The sequence below is a fragment of the Mirounga angustirostris genome, unplaced genomic scaffold (assembly GCF_029215605.1).
Source record: "Mirounga angustirostris isolate CCGP_5_RB_7025 unplaced genomic scaffold, mMirAng1.0.hap1 SCAF_13, whole genome shotgun sequence".
Taxonomy (NCBI): domain Eukaryota; kingdom Metazoa; phylum Chordata; class Mammalia; order Carnivora; family Phocidae; genus Mirounga; species Mirounga angustirostris.
Window position 1 is genome coordinate 103,720,478 of NW_026991721.1, and position 22,181 is coordinate 103,742,658.

Here is a 22,181-nt window from a genome sequence, read left to right on the forward strand (position 1 = left end):
ACTTATTTGTTTTCAATATCCAAGATCACCCCCTACTCAAATATGTCCCCAGTGTTCCAGATATCTGGAAAAGTTACGTTTTACGGTTTAGTCTTACTCCTCATTAGCCTTTCAAATGATTTCAAGAGAGAGAAAATCCAATCTTCAGCAAAGCTGTCCCTTAAAGAATTACTTACAGAAGGGAGGGGCTCAATATGGTGGCATAGCAAGATCCCAATCTCACTTCTTCCCATCGTCACAACAAATTTACAGTTACATATGAAATAATCTCCTCTGAAAAAAGACCTGATAACCAGATGAACAGAGCCTCCACAACAAAGGATAAAAGAGTAGTGCTAACACAGGTAGGAGAAGAGACACAGCGTTGCCAAAACAATACAAAACAAACCAGCAACTAAGCCCAGGAGTGGTGATGCATAATTGGGAGGAATCTCACAGATACAGAACTTCTCCCAAAGAAGTCAGGGGTGTGTGCTCCACATCAGGCAGCCAACCCCTAGATGCTGCACAGGAGAGATGAGCCCCCAAAATGCCTATGAAAACCAATGGGGATCATATGTAGGAAAACTAGGGAACAGAGAACATGCTCATAAAGGGCTTGACAAGAGACTCCCTCACTCTGGGACCTGGTACAAAGATACCAGTTTGAATACTGCCAGACCATATGTGAAGGAGACCAACTTACTGATCTCGAAGAGTCTGCCAGAGAGGCAGGAACTTGGTTAGGACTCTCCAGGGACACAGACATTGGTAGAGGTCATTTTTGAAGTCTTAATTCTAATTTGCTGGTGCCAGTGCTGGAAGGCACCATTTTGGAACTCTTCCTTGAGCCTGTTGGCAATGGAGGGTGCCCACTGCTGAGTGCCCTGCCCACCTCCATACCACAGCCAGGCCAGGAAAGAACCCTGCCCACCCCAGTGCCACAGTGGCACAATACAGCTAAGGCTGCACAACATCCCCACACACTCCTGTGCCATAGCCATGGCCCCACCACAGCAGGCGGGCACATGGAACTCATACAGGGGAGTGCCCCCTGAGTTCCTGGTGCAAGTGGCCAGGGGGGATATTGTCTCTGAGCTCCATGAGACATCTTCTATACAAGGGCACACTTTTTTTTTTTTTTTAAGATTTTATTTATTTATTTGACAGAGAGAGCAAGAGAGCACAAGCAGGGGGAACAGCAGAGGGAGAAGCAGGCCCCCGCCAAGCAGGGAGCTCGATGCGGGGCTCAATCCCAGGACCCTGGGATCATGACCCGAGCCGAAGGCAGATGCTTAACCATCTGAGCCACCCAGGCACCCCTACAAGGGCACTCTTTCTGGGATGGGAGAGGTAGCTATTTTACCTAATACGTAGAAACAAATACAGAGAGGCAAATGAGGAGATAGAGGAATAGAGGAATATGCTCCAAATCAGAGAACAAGAAAAAGCCTCACTAAAAGACCTTAATAAAACAGAGATAATTGATCCATCTGATAAAGAGTTCAAAGTAATATTCATCAATGAACTTGGGAGAAGAATGGATGAACACAGTGAGAACTTCAAAGGAGACAGAAAAATATAAGAAAATATCAAGCAGAAGTCAGAGAGCTGAAGAATAATACCTAAACTGAAATATAAGCTAGAGGGGTTCAACAGCACACTGGATAAAGCAGAACAGATCAGCAAGCTGAAATATCAAACAATCTAATTCACCTAGACAGTGCAGCAAAAAGAAAATGAATTTTTTTAAGAGAAGATACCTTAAGGGACCTTTGTGACAACATCAAGTGGAATAACATTTGCATTAGAGGGTACCCAGAAGGAGAAAAGAGAGAAAGGGCCAGAAAACTTATTTGAAAACAGAATGGCTGAAAACCTCCCTAATTTGAGGAAGGCAACAAAATTTCAGATCAAGGAAGCCCAGAGGGTTCCAAAAGAGATGAACCCAAAGAGATCCACACCAAGCACTTCTCTTCAATGAAGTGGCCAAGTGGCTCAGGGGTGGTGGCCTTGTGGACTCAGAGATACAGATCTTTATGAAGACCCTGACAGGCAAGACCACCACCCTCGAGGATGAGCCCAGTGACATGACTGAGAATATCAAAGCCAAAATCAAAGACAAGGAGGGCATCCTGCCTAACCAGCAGCATCTGACTTTGGGGAGCAAATAGCTGGAGGATAACCACACTCTCTCAGACTATAATATCCAGAAAGAATACACCTTGTACTTGGTGCTTCACCTGCAGGGTGGCATCACTGAGCCCTTCCTCTGCCAGCTGGCCCAGAAATGTAACTGTGACAAGATGATCTGCTTCCAGTGTTATGCTCGCCTACACCCCTGTGCTGTCAATTGCCACAAGCAGGGTGGCCACACCAACAACCTGCACCCCAAGAAGAAGGTAAAATAAGGCCCTTCCACTGGCTCTTCCTTTGCTCACATGGTAGCCTCCTGCCTGAGCCCCAAGGCCCTGGGGCCTCAATAAAGTTTCCCTTTCAATGACTGGGGGGTCGGGAGGGGTAGTTAAAGATAGAATCTCAAAAGCAGCAAAAGAAAACAACTTGTTAAGTACAAGGGAAAGCCTATAAGGCTTTCAGATTTTTCAGCAGAAACTTTGCTGGAGTAAGAAAGTGGCATGACATATTCAAAGTGCTGAAAGGAAACATTTTCCAACCAAAAAATTGTCTACTCAGCACAGTTATCATTCAGAATTGAAGGGGAGATCAAGAGTTTTCCAGATAAACACAACAGCAAAAAAAGAGTTCATCACCATTAAACTGGACCTACAAGAAATGTTAAAAGGACTTCTTTAATAAAGCTGAAAAGAAATGACACTAATTAATAACAAGAAAATATATGAAAGTAAAAATCTCACTGGAACAGGTAAATACATACAAAAGACAGTGGATCAATCATTTATAAAGCAAGTAGGAAAGTTAAAAGACAGTAGTGGTAAAAGTACCCAAACTATAATAATTAGTTAAGGGATGCATAAAAATATAAAAATGTGACATCAAAATACAAAATGTGTAGGGGGGATTAAAAATATAAATTTTTCTACTGTGTTCAAATTTAAGTTCCTATCAACTTAAAACCAACCATTATATACAAAGGATGCTATATGTGAACCTCATTGTAACCACAGAACACACGAAAAAAAATGAGAAAAAAATCTAAACATAATACTATAGAAAGCCATCAAACCACAGTGAAAGAGAGAAAAAAGAAAGGAATAGAGGAACTACAGAAAAGCCAGAAAATAAAAAGAAAGGAATCCATGCCCAGTACTAAAGAAATTCATTATCAATCACAAGGAAGGAAGGCAAGAAAAGAAGGAACAAAGAAGAACTACAAAAACAACCTGAAAACAATAAACAAAATGGCAATACATGTATACCTATCGATAATTAATTACTTTAAATGTAAAAAGACTACATTTTCCAATCAAAAGACAGAGTGGTTGAATGGATTTAAAAAAAAAGACTAACTACAGAATTAGGGACACACACAGACTGAAAGTGAAGGGATGGAGAAAGACATTCCAGGCTAATAGAAATGAAAACTGGTGTAGCAAAACTCTTATCTGACAAAACAGACTTTAGAACAAATACTGTAATATAAGACAAAGAGCACCACATAATTATAAAGGGGTCAACCCAGCAAGAATATGTAATATTTATAAGTATATATGCATCCAACCTATGAGCACCAAAATATATAAAACAAATGCTGACAAGCCTAAAGGGAGAAACTGACAGCAATGTAATAATAATAGGGGACTGTATAACACCCCACTTATGTCAATGGACAGATCATCCAGAGAGGAAATCAATACAGAAACATCAGCCTTAAACAACACATGAAACCAGATGGGCTTAATAAATATATATGTAACATTCCATCCAAAAGCAACAGAATGCACATTCTTCTCAAGTACATATGGAACATTCTTCAGGAGAGCTCACGTATTAAACCACAAAACAAGTCTCAATAAACTCAAAAATTTAAATCATCAAGCATCTTTTCCAATCACAATGGTATAAAGAAGAAAACTAGCAAAACCACAAAAACATAGCAGTTAAACAACATGCTACTAAACAACCAATAAGTCATTGAAAAAATCAAAGGAGAAATAAAAAATTATCTAAAGACAAATGTAAACAGAAATATGATACCAAAATCTATGGGATGCGGCAAAAGTGTTTCTGCTGGTAAGTTCATAACTATACATGCCTCAAGACCTCAAGAAACAAGAAAAATCCCAAGTAAACAATCTAACTTCACACCCAAAGCAACAAAGAAAAGAACAACAAATAAAGCTTAAAGTTAGGAGAAGAAAGGAAATAATAAAGATCACACCAGAAATAAATGAAATAGAGACTAAATAACAGAAAAGATCAGTGAAACTAAGAGCTGGTTCTTTGAAAAGATCAACAAAATTGATGAACCTTTAGCCAGCTTCATCAAGAAAAAAGGAGAGAGGACTCAAAAAATAAAATCAGAAATAAAAGGTAACAACTGACACCACAGAAATACAAAGGACCCATAAGAAACTACTACAAACAATTATATGCCAACAAATTAGACAATCTGGAAGTAATGGATAAATTTCTAGAAACACACAATCTTCAAGGGATGAATCATGAAGATAGAGAAAATCTGAACTGACCAATTTCTAGTAAGGACAGTGAATCCTTAATCAAAAACTTCCCAGAAATAAAAGCCCAGGACCAGATGGTTTCACTGGTGAATTCTACCAAACATTTAAAGAAGATTTAATGCCCATCATTCTCAAATTCTTCCAAAAAATTAAAGAGGAGAGGATGCTTCTAAACTCATTTTACAAGGCCAGCATTACCCTGATCCGAAAAACCAAAGACACCACCAAAAAAAGAAAATTACAGGCCAATATCCTTGATGAACAAAGATGCAAAAATCCCCAACAAAATATTAGCAAACCAAGTTCGGCAATACATTAAAAGGATCACACAACACCATGGTCAAGTGAGATTTACCCAGGGATGGAAGATTGATTCAACATCCACAACTCTACCAACATCATACAGCACATGAAGAATAAAAATCTTGTGGGCACCTGGGTGGCTCAGTTGTTAAGCAACTGCCTTCGGCTCGGGTCATGGTCCTGGGGTCCTGGGATCAAGCCCCATATCAGGCTCTCTGCTCCGCGGGGAGCCTGCTTCTCCCTCTCCCACTCCCCCTTGCTTGTGTTCCCTCTCTCACTGTGTCTCTTTCTGTCAAATAAATAAATAAAATCTTAAAAAAAAAAAAAGAATAAAAATCTTGTGATCATCTCAATAGATGTAAAAAAACATTTGACAAAATTCAGCATCCTATCCTATTCTATCATATCTATGATAGAAACTCTCAACAAAGGGAGTATAGGGGGAATGTACCTCAACACAATAAAGGGCATACTGACAAACCCACAGTTAACATCATTCTCAATGGTGAAAAAACAAAAGCTTTCCTTCTAAGATTAGGAACAAGACAACAATGCCCACTCTCGTCACTTTTATTCAATATAGCACTAGAAGTCCTAAGCACAGCAATTAGGCAAAAAATTAATTAATAAAAAAATATAAACAAACAAAAGTCAGAAGTAGAAAGAATCGAAAAGGAAAAAGTAAAACCATCACTATTTGCAAATGACATGTTACTACAGAAAACCCTGAAGTCTGCATCAAGACACTGTTAGGACTAATAAATACATTCAGTAAAGTTGTAGGATGCAAAATTAACATACAGAAATCTGTGGTGTTTCTATACACTAATGAACAACTGTTAGAGAAATTAAGAAAGCAATTTCATCTACAATTGCATCAAAAAGAATAAAATACCTAGGAAAAATTTTTAAACAAGAAGGTGAAAGACCTGTATACTAAAAACTGTAAGACACTGATGAAAGAATTTAAAGACTCAAATAGATGGAAAGATATTCCATGCTCATGGATGGAAGAATTAGTATTGTTAAAATGTCCATATAATCAAAGGAATCTATAGATTCAATACAATCCCTATCAAAAAAAAAATTCTGATGACATTTTTCACAGAACTACAACAAATAATCCTAAAATTTGCATGGAACCACAAAAGATCCTGAGTAGTCAAAGCAATCTTGAGAAAGAACAAAGCTGGAGGTATCATGTTTCCTAATTTCAACTATACTAAAAGCTATAGTAATCAAAACAGTATGGTATGGGCACAAAAAAACAGACACACAGGTCAATGGAACAGAACTAAGAGTCCATAAATAAATCCACATATACAGAGACAATTGGGATAAATGAGCCAAGAACATACAATGGAGAAAGGACAGTCTCTCCAACAAATACTGCTGAGAAAACTGGTCAGACAAGAACTAGACTGCTATCTTACACCATACACAAAAATTAACTCAAAATGGATTAAAGATATGAATAGAAGACTTGAAACCATAAAATTCCTAGAGAAAAACTTATGCAGTAAGCTCTTTGACATCAATCTCGATGATGTGTTTGTAAATCTGATTCCAAAAGCAACAGAAACAAAAGCAAAAATAAACAAATGGGACTACATCAAATTGAAAAGCTTCTGTACAGCAAGGAAAATCATCATCAAAACAAAAAGGCAACCTACTGAATGGGAAAAGATATTTGCAAATCATATCCAATAAGGGGTTAATATCCAAACTAGATAAATAACATATGTAGCTCAACAAATAAAAAAAAAAATTAAAAATTAGGCAGAAGATGTGAATAGATCTTTTTTTCCAGAGCAGACATACAGATGGCCAGCAGACACATGAAATGATGCTCAACATCACTAATCATGCAATTCAAAACTACAATGAGATATCACCTCACACCTGTTAGGATGGCTCTTATCAAAAGGCCAAGAAATAGCAAGTGTTGGTGAGGATGTGGAGAAAAGAACCCTCGTGCACTGCTGGTGTGAGTGTGAACTGGTGCAGCCACTGTGGAAAACAGTACATAGATTCCTCAAAAATTAAGAACAGATCTACCACATGATCCAGCTTTTCCACTTCTGGGTGTTTATCCAAAGAAAATGAAAACACCAATTCAACAAGATATATGTACTCCTATAGGTTCACTGTAGCATTATTTACAATAACTAAGATACAGAAAAAACCTAAATGTCCATCAATAGATAAATGGATAAAGATGTGACATAAATAAACAATGGATTACTATTCAGCCATAAATAAGAACAAAATCTTGCTATTTGTGACAACATCGATGGACCCTGATGGCATTATGCTAAGTGAAATAAATCAGACAGAGAAAGACAAGTACTGTATGATTTCACTCATATGTGGAATCTGAAAACAACAACAACAAATGAACAAACAAAAGAATACCACAACAAGCTCATCGATACCGAGAACAAACTGATGGTTACCAGAAGCGAAGGGAGTTGGCGGGGTAGGTGAAATGGGTAAAGAGGGTCAAATCGTATGTTGATAGGTGGTAATTAGACTTTTGGTGGTAATTATTTTATATCCCATATAAATGTCGAATAACAATGTTGTATACCTCCAAGTAATATAATGTTATATACTAATTTTACTTATAATGGCAAAAACAAAAGTAAACAAAACCAAACAACAAAAATGAAAAAACCTAAGCAAGGTACAACCTAGAACTCTAAAAGGAGAGTGGATAAGGAAATTATGGTATATAAATAATGGAATGCCATATAATCATTAGTTATGATTCCATTCTACATGAGGCCATGTGAAATGAAGGAAAGGATCATCCTAAGAAAGTGTTGTTCTCAACAGTCTTTTCAGTGAAAACAAAGTTGCCATGCACCAGACTATGGGTAGCAGCCAAGAGAACCCGACTCGTCAGTTCATTACCCTTGCTATATGGTTCGTCAGAAATGACCCTAACACTTCTGAAACATGACAAACTCCTAACTGTCATTGAGTCCCAGTTATTCAGTGGGTGGCTAAATGACAGAGAAACAGAAAGCACAGAGCAAAAACCGGGACCACAAATAAGGTCAAACTGGGAACCTCCTAAACCCCAAATTGCCCAAAGAGTCTTTCCCATCCTAACCCTCACCCCAGAAAATAACACTTTCCTTCCTCAATGGGTAGCATCCTTTCCCCTATGAATCGCAAGATAAATAATACTGCTTTTCCCCACACCCAACCCAACAACCTGCCTTTTAAGTTTCTCCATTCATGCTATTAACCACACAGGATATTCTTTTTTGTTTTGTTGTGTTGTGTTTTGTTTTGTTTTGAGGACAATGACAAAGTGGAGAAAGATAAAATGAACACAATTTAAAGAAAGTCAAGTAAAATTAACTCCTTGTCAACCACAATTCACATGAAGTTCTGATCAAAGCCCTATGAAATGTGATAATTCATGGAACTTTGTATTTCACAAATAAGAAGAGAAGATGGAGATTTTCCCTTGAAAGCTGCTAGGCAGATTAGAATCAGGGATAAATCTCCTGAAGTTAAAAAGAGTGAAAGGAAAGAATGACAGGCACACAATAAAGTCAATATATCATTAAGCTGAGCTGACTTCTTTCCTCATCTGCCACCCACAACTAGATCCACCAGTGAACAGGGATTCAAGTAAATGGAACTGTAGTCAATAGTATTTTTCTTTTCATAATTACCTAGACTCTGAGAAGAAAAAAAAAAAGTCCCCTTAAAAAAGAATCACCCCCTAGATTCAGAACCAAAAATTCCAGTAAAATTCATATAAAATATATAATGTGCCATAACTGGTCCCAACCAAAAACAGTTAAAAAGAAATGAAAATGCTTCCTGGCCATTTTCCTTCCCCAGAAATTTGTCTCTGAGTCATACACATTTCTGTTGCAGGTGGAAAGCCTTCCACACTTTACAAAGCTGACTGTTAAGTCTTGGAAGAGAAGTTGGGAAGCAAGATTTAGTGAAGAAATGTCACAGAACATGAGGAGACACCACACAGATGAACGTGGGTCACCTCCTTTACGTAGGAGACAAATCTTCTTTTTTTTTATTCTTATGTTAATCCCCATACATTACATCATTACATTACATCAGTTTTAGATGAAGTGTTCCATGATTCATTGTTTGTGCACAACACCCAGTGCTCCATGCAGAATGTGCCCTCCTCAATACCCACCACCAGGCTAACCCATCCTCCCACCCCCCTCCCCTCTAGAACCCTGTTTGTTTTTCAGAGTCCATCGTCTCTCATGGTTCGTCTACCCCTCCGATTTCCCCCGCTTCATTCTTCCCCTCCCGCTACCTTCTTCTTCTTTTTTTTTTTCTTAACATATATTGCATTATTTGTTTCAGAGGTACAGATCTGAGATTCAACAGTCTTGCACAATTCACAGCGCTTACCAGAGCACATACCCTCCCCAGTGTCTATCACCCAGCCACCCCATCCCTCCCACCCCACCCCCCACTCCAGCAACCCTCAGTTTGTTCGTAGGAGACAAATCTTAAAGATAAAGCAAGTTCACTCAAAACCAGAAAGCTAACATGGAACACAGTTGAAAAATAAAACAAAAACCCCAAACAAATGAAAAAGCAGGTAAACAAAAATCCTTCGTCAATCTTTTGACACAGAGCTGTGTCGCAGAAGCTGAAAAGAACAGCTCCTGATAGTAGATGTAAAACAGTTTACTCTGTGCAGGAAAAGGCATCAATCCATATTGAAGTTATCATGTCTAAATTATGCCAATAGTCTCAGTACAAATTATAGATGTAATGGGTCTTATGCCACCTAGAATAATGGACCACCAATGTAAGGATTTTTTATAAAATAACCTGTCAGGGCCAGAGACTGGTCTGTGAAAAAAACAGTAACATATTATCAGGCAGTAAAAGTCTAACCACAACCTTCTTCTCTTTCCTTTTTTTGTTTGAAAAAGGTTAGGATTATAAATATTAAAAACTTAATTTGACTGAATAATGAATATCTTGAACACCCAGCTGCTTCTTTTTCATCGTATTCAATACTTTGCAAATTTTCATCATTAGCAATTCACATGAAGATGGCCATAAACCAAACATGATAAATGCTACTAGATATACAAAAATTAACCTTATATTACATGCTCAAGACCAAATCTCTCAGCTTGTGAGGCACAGCTAAAAGGAACAATTCTAGTGAAAGAAGAGTTTAACTGGAATATGGTTAAAGATACTCTTGTTTCACTTCAAAGGCCGCACTGTTGAGAAGGGCAACCTCTCTTCTCCCTGTTGAGGCAAGACTTAAAACTTCACTCAGGTTAAGCTTAGACGTCACTCCCTTCACGAAGCTTTTCCAGAGTCACCAAGCCCAGGTTAGTTTCCTCCCTTGCTCTCTGTGCTCATTCCCTACCTGCCCTGCTCACCCCAGCCTCCCCCCATCCCCTCCCCCACCAGATCACCGCATGTATCCATTCTATTCTTTTGTAACTGCATGCTTAGCTGTCTGCAACCTCTGCTAAACTAAAAACTGTGACAGCAGGAAAGGTATTTTTCTTTTTCTTTTTTTTTTTTTTTTAAAGATTTTATTTATTTGCGAGAGAGAGAATGAGAGACAGAGAGCATGAGAGGGAGGAGGGTCAGAGGGAGAAGCAGACTCCCTGCCGAGCAGGGAGCCCGATGCGGGACTCGATCCTGGGACCCCAGGATCACGACCTGAGCCGAAGGCAGTCGCTCAACCAACTGAGCCACCCAGGCGCCCAGGAAAGGTATTTTTCTTTATGTTTCATCCTCTGTACCTGTACTCACTATCACCTGGCATATGATTACTAAAAAATTCTTAGTTGAAAGAATGCACAGAAGAAATATTACAAGCTGGAGACTAACAGGTAAGTGGATATTTCTAACTCTTAAAAAAGCAGAACATGATTTAAATAATACAGAAGGTTCTTACTCCAGTTCTTGACACCACATCTTGAAAACAGCCAAGTATTTTTATTGTGAAAGCAATATAAATACATTAAATAGCCTGTTGGGGAGATCAGGAAATAATGAATCACTTAGTAGCACAAAGACCATTCTAATATTTGAGGTCTTTCTTCCTCTGAAGGTATGAAAGTCTGTATCAAAACTCCTAGCAAGAACACGATTCTGTGCCGTTCCTAGCAGACCAATGAATCCCAGATGTCACCAAGTCCACTGCAGCAAAGAGCTAGGTTCCTACCAAACTGCTCTATTTTAGTAACAACAACAATGACAAATGCTAACACATTTTGTAGTAATTCCACCTATGCTAATTCCACAGTTAGGAGGAACCAGAAGGGAAAGCTACCGAGTAAAACACAGCCTGCGCCGATGTGTACGGAGGATGGAAGATGAGGAAAGGAACCACACCGTGTCAAAGCAAGCTCTCCCTTCTCCATTTTCAAAAACAGCACATGAAAGCTTGGAGCCCTGATGGAGCTCGGGCATCTGCTGCTGACTAGCCAGCTGACATCCTTCTGTACTATGGGGGACACTACTTTTCCTCCTATTTCACTGCTCTCTTTCTAGGGATATATGAGCTATTAATGACAGCATTCTTTTTTTTTTTTTTTAAAGATTTTATTTATTTATTTGACAGAGAGAGGCACAGCGAGAGAGGGAACATAAGCAGGGGGAGTGGGAGAGGGAGAAGCAGGCTTCCCGCGGAGCAGGGAGCCTGATGCGGGGCTCGATCCCAGGACCCTGGGATCATGACCTGAGCCGAAGGCAGACGCTTAACGACTGAGCCACCCAGGCACCCCTTAATGACAGCATTCTTAAAGCTCCTTCAAAGGAACTCAAGGTCACATTATTTTCATTGTCGCTGAGAACTCTTTTAAGCAAGAGAACTCTTTCTGTCATGCTAACTTAAAGGAGCTGAATCTCGCACACCAGAATCCCTGGAATCAGTGTTAGAGATGACAGTTCTGAGAATTCTACAGAGGGTTCAGGATGGGTTAAATTCTACTGCACTGTGCTGAGGGAGACAGAGGTACGCTCTTTAAAACCCCATCACGCCTCCCTGAGGAAGAATTATAGACCCCAGATTCAGTCATTCTCCACTACATCTGGCTCTCCTTTGCCTACTTCCTACTGACTCTGTGTCTCTCCACGTAGAGAGACAAAAGTGTTACTCATGCTGAATATTTAGGGGTATCACTGAGGTAAAGGACAAAGAAATACCCAGAGGAAACTTTCAAAGGAAGTGGCTCATGCTACTTACTTTGGGACTGAGCCATTTTCTAATTGGTGTTATCTGGTCCCATAAAAGTAAACTCATATCGGAAAAATGTGAAGTTAATAAGCAGAGAATAACCCACTGGGAGAGCAAAAATGACCAAGAGGCTGACAAACTCACCGTTGCTGCAATTCCTGAGCTGAGGTTAGAAAGAGTGCAGCAAATAAAACCTGCGAGCCTGCCAGGAGAGCCCTCTAAAGCTGATATCACAAAATCCTAGCCCCTCTTCTTATTTATGGGCAGCAAAGAAAGAAAGATGCAGCCAAACTGGAACCATACAGAAGAACTGTACTGGTGCTGGTATTATAAACAGCAGTAGCAAAAGCAATTACCAGTCAAAATTCTAGTGTATAGGGATTTACTTGTGAACACTTTTACTTATCTAAAAGCAATTTTGGTTCTAGTTCACACTTATCTTTATTCATTTTCACTAACAGAGAAGGGGAAAGGGAGAAAAATGGAGGTAGAGTATATACAGGAATTTCACATGAAGGCTATACCTTGTAACTACCCGACACCCTGCCTTAGCTCGGGAATGGCAAATAGGTTTTATCTTGGGTAGGAATCCCAACTGACTGATACAGGCTGTATTGAGAAGGACTGCTTGGGCTAAATGGAAAGGAATATAGACAAAGTCTATACTGGATGAGGGACAGGGAAATCAACCACCAGTAATATGGGCCTGCCATCCTGAGTCTAGTCCAGTGGGAGATTCTGGCAATGTCTGAAGATATTTCTGGTTGTCCCAACTGGGGAAGCGTTAGTGGTAGAGGCAAGGGATGCTGCTCAAGAGTCTACGATTACTCCCAACCCACCAAAACAAAGATTATCTGTACAGGAGTTCAGTAATTTGAAGTTGGTAAACCACGATCTAGTCAAATCTATCCTATAGTTAGTTCATCAATCAAGCCTTTACCCAAATGACATTAAATTGGTCTTCAGACAGTGTTCCTGAGCTACCCTTCCTAATGCTAGGGTAATTCTATATAACTTCATTGGAGTGTTAGAACTATGGAGTCAATTTGATTTACACACATTACCCTGATCTGTCCCTAACTTAGTATTGTGATCACAAATTATTTTATCCCCTGAAGCCTTGGTTTCTTCATCTATAAGAAGAGAGGGTTAGACTAGATAATCACTGTCATCACAAACAAAAACAAAACTACTAGGAAGTCCTTACATGTGCCAAAGGGAATAAGCCCTTATTGATATTTTCTTCAACAAAAGATGATTTTTCTTCAGTTTAAGATAAGTTTACCAATTCCTTTCAATTTCTGTTAATGCAGATTTACTAGGTGTGCCTGAAATTAAAACCATTTTAATTTTCATGTAATGCTTCATTATTTTCCATCTGAACCTTTAAGTTAAGATGCCTTGGCATCTCAAGGTATTCTGGCCTTCTTGTCCTTCACCATTATACTATCTGAACTTGGCTTCTCCAGTTCTCCAACCATCTATTCTACGCTCTCTTGTATCATCTAAACTATTAGGACCAATTATATAGTTGCTGATAATTATACTTCTCTTTTTTTACTCTATATATCTCTTTCATAAGTCAATCAATCAATCCAAATATTTCAGGGCCTTCTCTGTGCCTATGACATTAACAGTGGACAAAGGAGTAGAGTCAGGAGCCAGATCTGTTGACACAAAAGAAAGGTTCTGGCTTGGATGCAGTTACAGGCTTTAGTTAGGAGGATGAAGCACATGAAGCTATTAGAGAACAAGTCATATTAACGAGGTGGTAGCAGGGAAATGTCACTATGAGGGTAAAAAATGCCAGAAGAATGAAATGAAGCGTCTGCTGCGCACAGATTAAGGATAACCCAGAAGCTATCATAAGAACTGTTAGGGAAAAAATCGTTACGAATCAGATGCAGAAGGAATGCTGACATGTGGCCAATGACTTCAAAGGTAGGTTCTATGTTTTAAAGGTGTATTAAATAGATATGCAAAATATGGCTGAATAACAAACAGTGAGAGCCAATGAATGTTCTCTCCAGAGACTAAAATTATACAGAAACATTTGGAAGTGCTAAAAAAGAGGTAATAGGCCCCAAATGGAGTCACTTGTGCCAAGCCCCACATCAATAAACCAAGACTTAATACCTAACCTAGTTGTGGCTTCAGCCTCTCCCAGGAATGTGACCTAAAACCAGTCAATCTGGAATCACCTGGTCAGCACCAGTGAGGTCATCTGCCCAACAGACCCCTTCCATCCCCACAGGAAGGTGACCTTGTCTAAAACAAGCCTCTCTTTGATAAAAACAAAAAAATTCCTTCTCCTGCTCCCCTCTACCTATAAAAGCCTTTCATTTTGTAGAGCTCTTCAGAGCACCTTTGTATATGCTAGATGGGATGCTGCCTGTTTTCATGAATTGTTGAATAAATTCATTAAAATCTTTAAATTTTACTCAATTGAATTTTGTCTTTTAAAAGAAGTTAATGATATAAAGTCATATGTGTTGAGTTAGATCACATCTATCAAAATGGAGATCCCATAAACCAACTCTGAAAAAGGGACATTTATTTTAGAGCTCATGGGGAAGCATCCACTCAACTGCTTAATGAACTGCTAGTTCATCAAGGTCTCAACATGTGCACTAAGGAACTTTCTGAAGCAAAGTGTGCATATTTCCCCTTAAAGATCAATTTCTCAAGATTAGGAATATGCCCTGAATCTAAATTATTTAACCCTTATGCCAAACATATTTATATATTTTTCTAAGTCATAATCAAATTATTTTCACCTGTGGTACCTCTTGCGGTAGTAAAGCTAGTGTGTTTACCACATTGTCTGCTATTATGTCCACTAGAAATACTAGAAAACCATTATGTCCACTACCTAGCTGTCCAATAGCAAATTCTCAAGTTTCTGACATCACTTGGGAAGACTGCATTTTGGATGTCATTTCAGTATTATAAGATAATTCTGTGTTTAAATGAACACAAGATCAAAATGAAGAGTGACTCTGAAATGATCCTCCCTTTAGCATTTACTCCTTAGGGGATAATCTTTTTGATTAGTATGAGATTTTTTCATAATGTTCTTACTTAAAACCAGATTATAGCTCTTTGTGGCCTATCTCTCTAACTCCCAAATCCCTGAGCTAGTAGTTAGGGGTTCCAACAAGCTCCCTCTTTCCTTCAATCATATTAACTTCAGCTGTCATTAGTACCTCCCTTCTGCCTGAAGAGGCTCATTGGTTTAGAATGTCCTTGAAGTTCTGTGCCCTCAACTTTTAAATCAATACAATCTCAATGTAATCTAAGACACAGTACTCTGAAAACAAATGCTAAGCAAATCATACTATTATTCAATTCATTGCATTTCATCTGTTTTTGGCACGGACGCAAATAAGTTCACAAGTAAACAGATTTTAAATTGAGAGAATTTGTCAAGGGCTGTTTAAGTTTTCCATTATTTTATGTATTTGTTACTTAATTTTACATAAAAAATGTGAAAGTATAACTGCCCTTTTTTAAAATTCAGAGAGACTTTTTAACAACACTCTCAACAGAGTCCTTTGACAGTGAATCAAAATAAACTTCTGCCTCTGTTTGCACTAATTATACCCTACTGCATCAAATACTTAAGCATAAAGGATTCAGAAGGAGAAAGACAAGAAGAGAGAAAGAAAAAACAATTCTTATTATAACTGTTAAAACTAACAGTGATAACAGAAACAATAAGAGAGCCCCCAAAATGATGAGAAGAGCACAAGACATTTGTCTCTACACATCCTCTGGATTCAGAGAAGATCTATATATTTAATCCTACTAAAAGTAAAAACATACCTAATTTTATTTTCCAGGTCTTCACTGTCTGATTCTTCAGAGCTTCTGTACTTATCTGGATCTGGAAGTGTGCTTGGATCAAATCCATCATCATCATCATCACTCCAATCCAGAAAGGCTTCCTCTTCATCTCTGACCTAAGAAAACACAAGGGGAGTTGTGGTTTAAGAAAACAGCTGATGAGTAATCAAGTCTTATTTCAAGACACAAACACTTGTCTAACTGATATCCTCAAACTGGAAGCCTTCTATTCTGGTGAAAGCCACTATGTGACTTTCAGAACCATTATCATTTGCAAAGAGAAAGGAAACCCATGTCATTTCAAAAATAAAATGAAAATATGGTTCAGGAAGTAAATCACCATTAAGTCCCTTAAACAAAACATGGGAAAAATGGTCAGTTTTATTACTTCCACATAACTGTCAAAGAAATAAAGTATAAAATAAAGTTGATTTTGTGCTCCTGTCCATACACATGCGAATTTCAAAACTCCCAAAAATATTATATGAAAATATAAAAGGCCAGAAGAGGTACAGAAACTCTCTTTTTGTCTGATGACTTTATGATCACAGTAATCTAAGTGTTTAAATTAATAATCAGATCAATACAAGCTCATTAATAGCAAGGAGGGTTCTAAATTCAAGTTTAAGTATGAGATCATTAAAACAATGGAAAAGGAGAGGAATACCAAAAGACAGGAGAAGCAGTAACACATGGAAGAAGTTGGGAATAATTCCGTTTTATGCCAAGTATGTACGTAGGTGGTTTTTTTTTTTTTTTTGCTTTTATTTTATAGTGGTTTATTTTTGTCAAAGAACAAAGCACTGTAATGTTAAAATACACTTACTACACATTTATGTAATGACCATCCCTTATAAAAAATTTATTTCTGGCACATTGTGCTTCTTATCTACTAGGTTACAAAACCAAACAAGCATCATCACATGCATTTAGCAGATTATAAGTAGGACTTAAAAAAAAAATTCTGGATGAGTTTCTCTCAGTTACCATCTTTATAATTCTTCTTCACACCATATGAGACAAACGTCAATGATTCTGTTTTCAAATGTTTAATGTTCTTTCCCAGGAAGTGCATAACAACTTAGAATAGCATAGCAAGTGACTGTGCAAAGCCATGGTAAAGGCCCTCTAACACCTTCTGAACATCTCTCCCTTGATAACCTCTCAACATAACAAAAGGAGGAAGAAGAAAAGAAAAGAAGGATTAGTCATCAATGCAAAAGGCCCCTATTGCTTTCCTGGTAAAGCTCCCAGCTGAAAATAACAGGTCTGAAAAAAATGTATCAAAGGTGGGAGTGGGGGGATTGCCATCAAAGGCAGTAAGCAGCACCCTGCACAGCCTATGAGATGGTCTACTTGAAAATAATGAAGGGTATCAACAAAAACTGAAGGTCCTCATATACTCCAAAACACTAATCTCCTGGGCTACAAGGTATTTCCAATTTTCCAGTCTGATGCTCTCAAAGGAATTTGAAGACAGAGCAGATTCAAAACAATTTTCAAGTTTTTTGGTCTCTCTTTACACTTAAAATGTATGAAAGACTCCAAAGATTTGCGAATGTGGATTATATTTACTGATATTTACTGTATTAGAAATTAAAACTAAGATTTTTTAAAAATTAATTTTAAAGTAACAAAATTCACTAAGTATTAACATAAATGTCATATTTTATGAAAAACAGCTATAATTTCCCAAAATACCATTGTTTTATATTTTTGAAGTTTCTTTAATAACTAGTATTTTTTTTTCTTTTCTTTCATTTATTTATTTATTTTTTTTTTAAGAGAGCGTGCACATGTGAGCCGGGGGAGAGAGGCAGGGAGAGGGAGAGAGAGGGAATCTCAAGCAGGCTGCACACCCAGTGGGGAAGCCTGACACCAGGCCTTGATCTCATGACGCTGAGAACATGACCTGAACGAAAACCAAGAGTCGGATGCTTAACCGACTGAGCCACCCAGGTGCCCCTACAGTAACTAGTTTAAAAGAAGACAGCTAAGTGCCCAAATGTTCCTCTGCATTCACAATGTGTTGTTCTGGGTGAAGTATATGAAGAAAATCTAGTCGCTCTGAGGTAAGATGGTTGGGAAAGGGAGGAGTAGCCTTTTCAGGGAATGGCAGTTACTTTTCTTTGATAACACAACAAATCCTGATGAGTAGTTTCAGAACAAGTAGTTGCAATGTAGAATCTGAAGCCATTTTGTACTGTTACATTAAAACCCATCGGTCTACTTTTCACTTTGAATGTATCTTTTACCAGTGAGTGATTTTGTAACATCATGTATCAGCTATATGGAAAACACTGGTTCACTGAATTATGCAGATCTTCCTTATGTGAATCTTCAAGTGTTGATACATTTCATTTTACAATATATTTTTTTTAAGATTTTTTTATTTGACAGAGAGAGAGACAGTGAGAGAGGGAACACACCAGGAGGAGTGGGAGAGGGAGAAGCAGGCTTCCCGCCGAGCAGGGAGCCCCATGTGGGGCTCGATCCCAGGACCCCAGGACCATGACCTGAGCCGAAGGCAGACGCTAAATGACTGAGCCACCCAGGCGCCCCTCATTTTACAGTATTTTTTTAAAATCACATTTGTTAATATCACCTTCAATATCATAAGAGGTGTCTTTCAAAGTATGGGGAAGCTATTGGTGGATACAAGCTTTCCAAAATTCTAATTTTTTCTTAGAAACTCAAATTTTATGATTAACAACAAATATTTTTGGTTTTTCCCTTGAAATGTAAGCAACAAGTGTCATCTTCCTCTGGTGGTTTTCAAACATTTCTCTTTATCATAGAGGAGTTTTTTTTTGTTTGTTTTTAAATTTTATTTTATTATGTTATGTTACATCTGGGAATGGTTTTGTGTTCCTCTTTCTTGTGGCTCTGCCAGCTTCTTGGATCTATCATTTCATGTTTTTCACTACATTTGGGGCGTTTGGCCATTATTTCTTTAAACATTTGTATGCCTCGTTCTCATATATATTGGCCTACTTCACAGTTCTCTGAGGCTTTGTTCATTTATTTTTTCAATCTTTTTTCTTCATGGTCTTCGGACAGGGTCATTTCTACTGGGTCTCCAGGTTTGCTATTCCTTTCTTCTGATATTTCCAAACTACTTTTGAGCCCATCTGGCAATTTTTTTTTTTTTTTAACTGTAATTTTGTGTTTCAGCTCTAGGACTACCCAGCTTGTTTTGTTTTTACTATAGTTTCCATAGCTCCGCTGAGATTATCTATTTATTCATTCATACTATATTCTCCTTTAATTCTCTGAACATACTTTCCTTTAATTCTTTGAACATATTTAAAATAGTTGCTTTGAAGTTTGCTAAATTCAAATCTGGCCTAATAGTTTCTGTGACTGCCTTTCTCTTCGGTATGGATCACATTTTACGGCCTAATTGCATCTCCAATAATTTTGTAGAAAAACAGACACTGCAGATACAGAAACTGAATTCTGTCACATTTTTCTGAGGACTACGGGATTTGTATTCTATTAAGCAGTTCTCTTGCTTGGATTCAAACCACAAACTCTATCATGGTGCTCAGGTGCTTATAGCTCTGTTTTGTCCCTGTGGCTTCCAAACGCTGCTTTTTTAGCCTGGCTTCCTACAGGTCTCCCCTGAGCCTATAACATGTGACACTCAGCCAAGGATTTAAGCAGAATTGAGCTCACCTTCTCTATAGTTTTCTCGCTTGTGGGAATTGCTCTAATTTCCACCTGCTATATTGGCTTTGAGATCTATGCTCTGACACTTCAAGCAGAATATTTCATTTAACTGCATTTTAACACCTAATACCATTTAATATGCTCCTTTCGCATTTATCATAAAGCAAGTAGCCTTCAAAAAAGTCCTACAATAGGAGAAATAAATTAGATAGTAAGACTTAGTATAAATATCTCACTCAATATTCCAGTGCACATATCTGACTATTTGAAGGAAAATACTAATTCAGACTGATGAAAATTTAAATGGATAACATATTATTTGGATTTCTGTTACTCTCTCTTCCAATTAACAACATTCAGGTTTTGTTATTTCCTAACTTAGAAGATGATCACCATATTGTTTGTACTGCATTACATACCTTAATGCATGACAATGACAAATGAATTTAAGTTGGCAATCACTCCTTTCAGAAACAATTTCAACCTACTAGAAGTGTAGGAATGACAAAAAAAGTCATTTTTATATTGATCTTTCTTGTCCTTTGGTTCATTCTTCATATGGTCGGAAATAAAACTATAAAATATAAACATACTGTGGCTCTTTGATAGCTTTAATTTATTAAAACAAAAACACTATCATTTACAATAAACACAAAGCATAAATAAAAGTTATGAGGACTATTGCCATAATGAAAACATTCTAGAGAAAAGTACTGTTTGTCTTTATCATAAGGTCTAGTTTAGAAGTATGTTCCTTCTAGCTATTTAAGGTAGCAAAAAAAAAAAAAAAAGACGTTCTAGCTGCTCATCTCTACTAACTGCTCGTCTCTATCCTTGTGATTTCATAAATCATTCAAAAGAATATTTATAAAAAAGGCACCATACTCATTTTTATCTCCTTTTGGGATTATCTTCATGAGAACGTAATTACTCTGATATACCTACCACTTCCCAACTCTGACACCTCAGTGCGTTAGGACACCATGGCTAGAAGCTCATGGCAAAAGGGAACTATTTAATATTTAAGCATTAAATGCAGGAAAGTAATTAAATTTCTACCTTAGAGATGCCGCACCTGACAGCAATGGGAAGGGTGGTTGAAGGGTTTAAGGTCTGAAGGTAGGATATCAGTTTAAAAACTACAATAATCCAGGTGGAAAGAGGGATTCAGTGAAGAAAGTGGCCATGGAAATGGAGGTGGGGACAGGTCTGAAAGATGTCAAGGAGGGAGAACCAACCAGATTCTGTGGACTACATGGGTACATAATATATTGCAGAGAATCAATATGCACAGAACCATAACTGCACATGTCAAATATGGTCCAAGAAAGCTGCTTGGTAAATACTGCAAAGATGCCTTACAAAAACGCCTTTCTTCAACAAGTCTTTATTAAGAAGCTATTATATGTGCCAGATATATAACTAGGTTCTGGGGATGCAGAGTAAATGAGACAAAGTCCCTACCCTAACAAGAAAATGAACTCTTCTAGGTTACTTACCCATGGAGAAGCATAGCATGAAAGCCAGGTTCCCAATCACGAGCTAACTGACTCCACTGGTCCTGCTAAATGCCTACCATCTTACAGAATGTAGTCTTCAACTCAGGGTTCCTCTAACATGCAGCTGACTGACCATGGATCCTGACGGTCAACATGCTTCTCTTCAGGTACTTCCAGGTTGGAAGCTGCAACCACTCCTGCCTCACTGACCAACCACCCTCCCACCTTCCCCCGCTCCCCAACCCCAGCTCAAAACGAAACAAGAACCCCTCCTGTCACACCTATACTCCACTCTTCTCTCTTGCAACCCCAAGAAATAAGGCCTCACACCCAAAGAGATCAGGGTCACCTCTATGAACTGGCTGTTCCTGAAATATAGTTTCAGAACCTCTGAGGAAAATATTTCACCTAAAATAAGAACGGCTTTTCCAAAAATAGTTACTTGGAAGACTCAATTTTAAGTAGGATACAAGAAAATATATGAAAAAGAAATGTAACCCAACTAGCTTTTATTTTGTTTTCGGTTTTGATGATGGCAAGAAACACAGATGCGAAGTGTTACCCTCCAGCAGTAAATTCACAAAGGGCTCTGACACACTTTATCTTACTTGATTTTCAAGCCCTATAAAGAAGATAATTACTGTTCTTGTTTCCAAAATGAAAAAAACTGCGATTCAGAGGACTAAATAACTTAACCAAGGTCACACAAACCTGGACGTATACTATGTTAACTTTCTCTGTAAAATCTCTGGATTTGAGGCTGGTACAATTCTTCCTTCAGAATCAAGCATATTTTATAAGCTTCATAAATCATAGAGCGCTGTTTTCTATGCACATTGCATGCACTCACCTCCAGTCTGATGCTCTGGTCTCCCAAGTACCTCTCTGGCGTCTCCTGCGTGCGGTCCCCCACCAGCTTCCTCACGAGACTCTCTGTAACCATTCTCCCCCCCCCCCTTTTTTTTAAGATTTTATTTATTTATTTGACAGAGAGAGAGAGAG

General features: G+C 38.1%; 1 protein-coding gene and 1 pseudogene across 3 annotated transcripts in view; one reads left to right on the top strand and one right to left on the bottom strand.

Annotated features, from left to right (window-relative positions):
* Positions 1–22,181, bottom strand: part of DDX10 (DEAD-box helicase 10) — a 329,122-nt gene that overhangs the window by 79,800 nt on the left and 227,141 nt on the right. For all 3 annotated transcript variants that reach the window (XM_045895095.3, XM_064577487.1, XM_045895094.3), the window contains one exon: positions 15,988–16,124. In XM_045895095.3, coding sequence (XP_045751051.1) covers positions 15,988–16,124 — 137 coding nt within the window. The remainder of the gene's footprint in view (positions 1–15,987; positions 16,125–22,181) is intronic.
* On the top strand, positions 1,403–2,390 carry LOC123857907 (ubiquitin-ribosomal protein eL40 fusion protein-like; annotated as a pseudogene).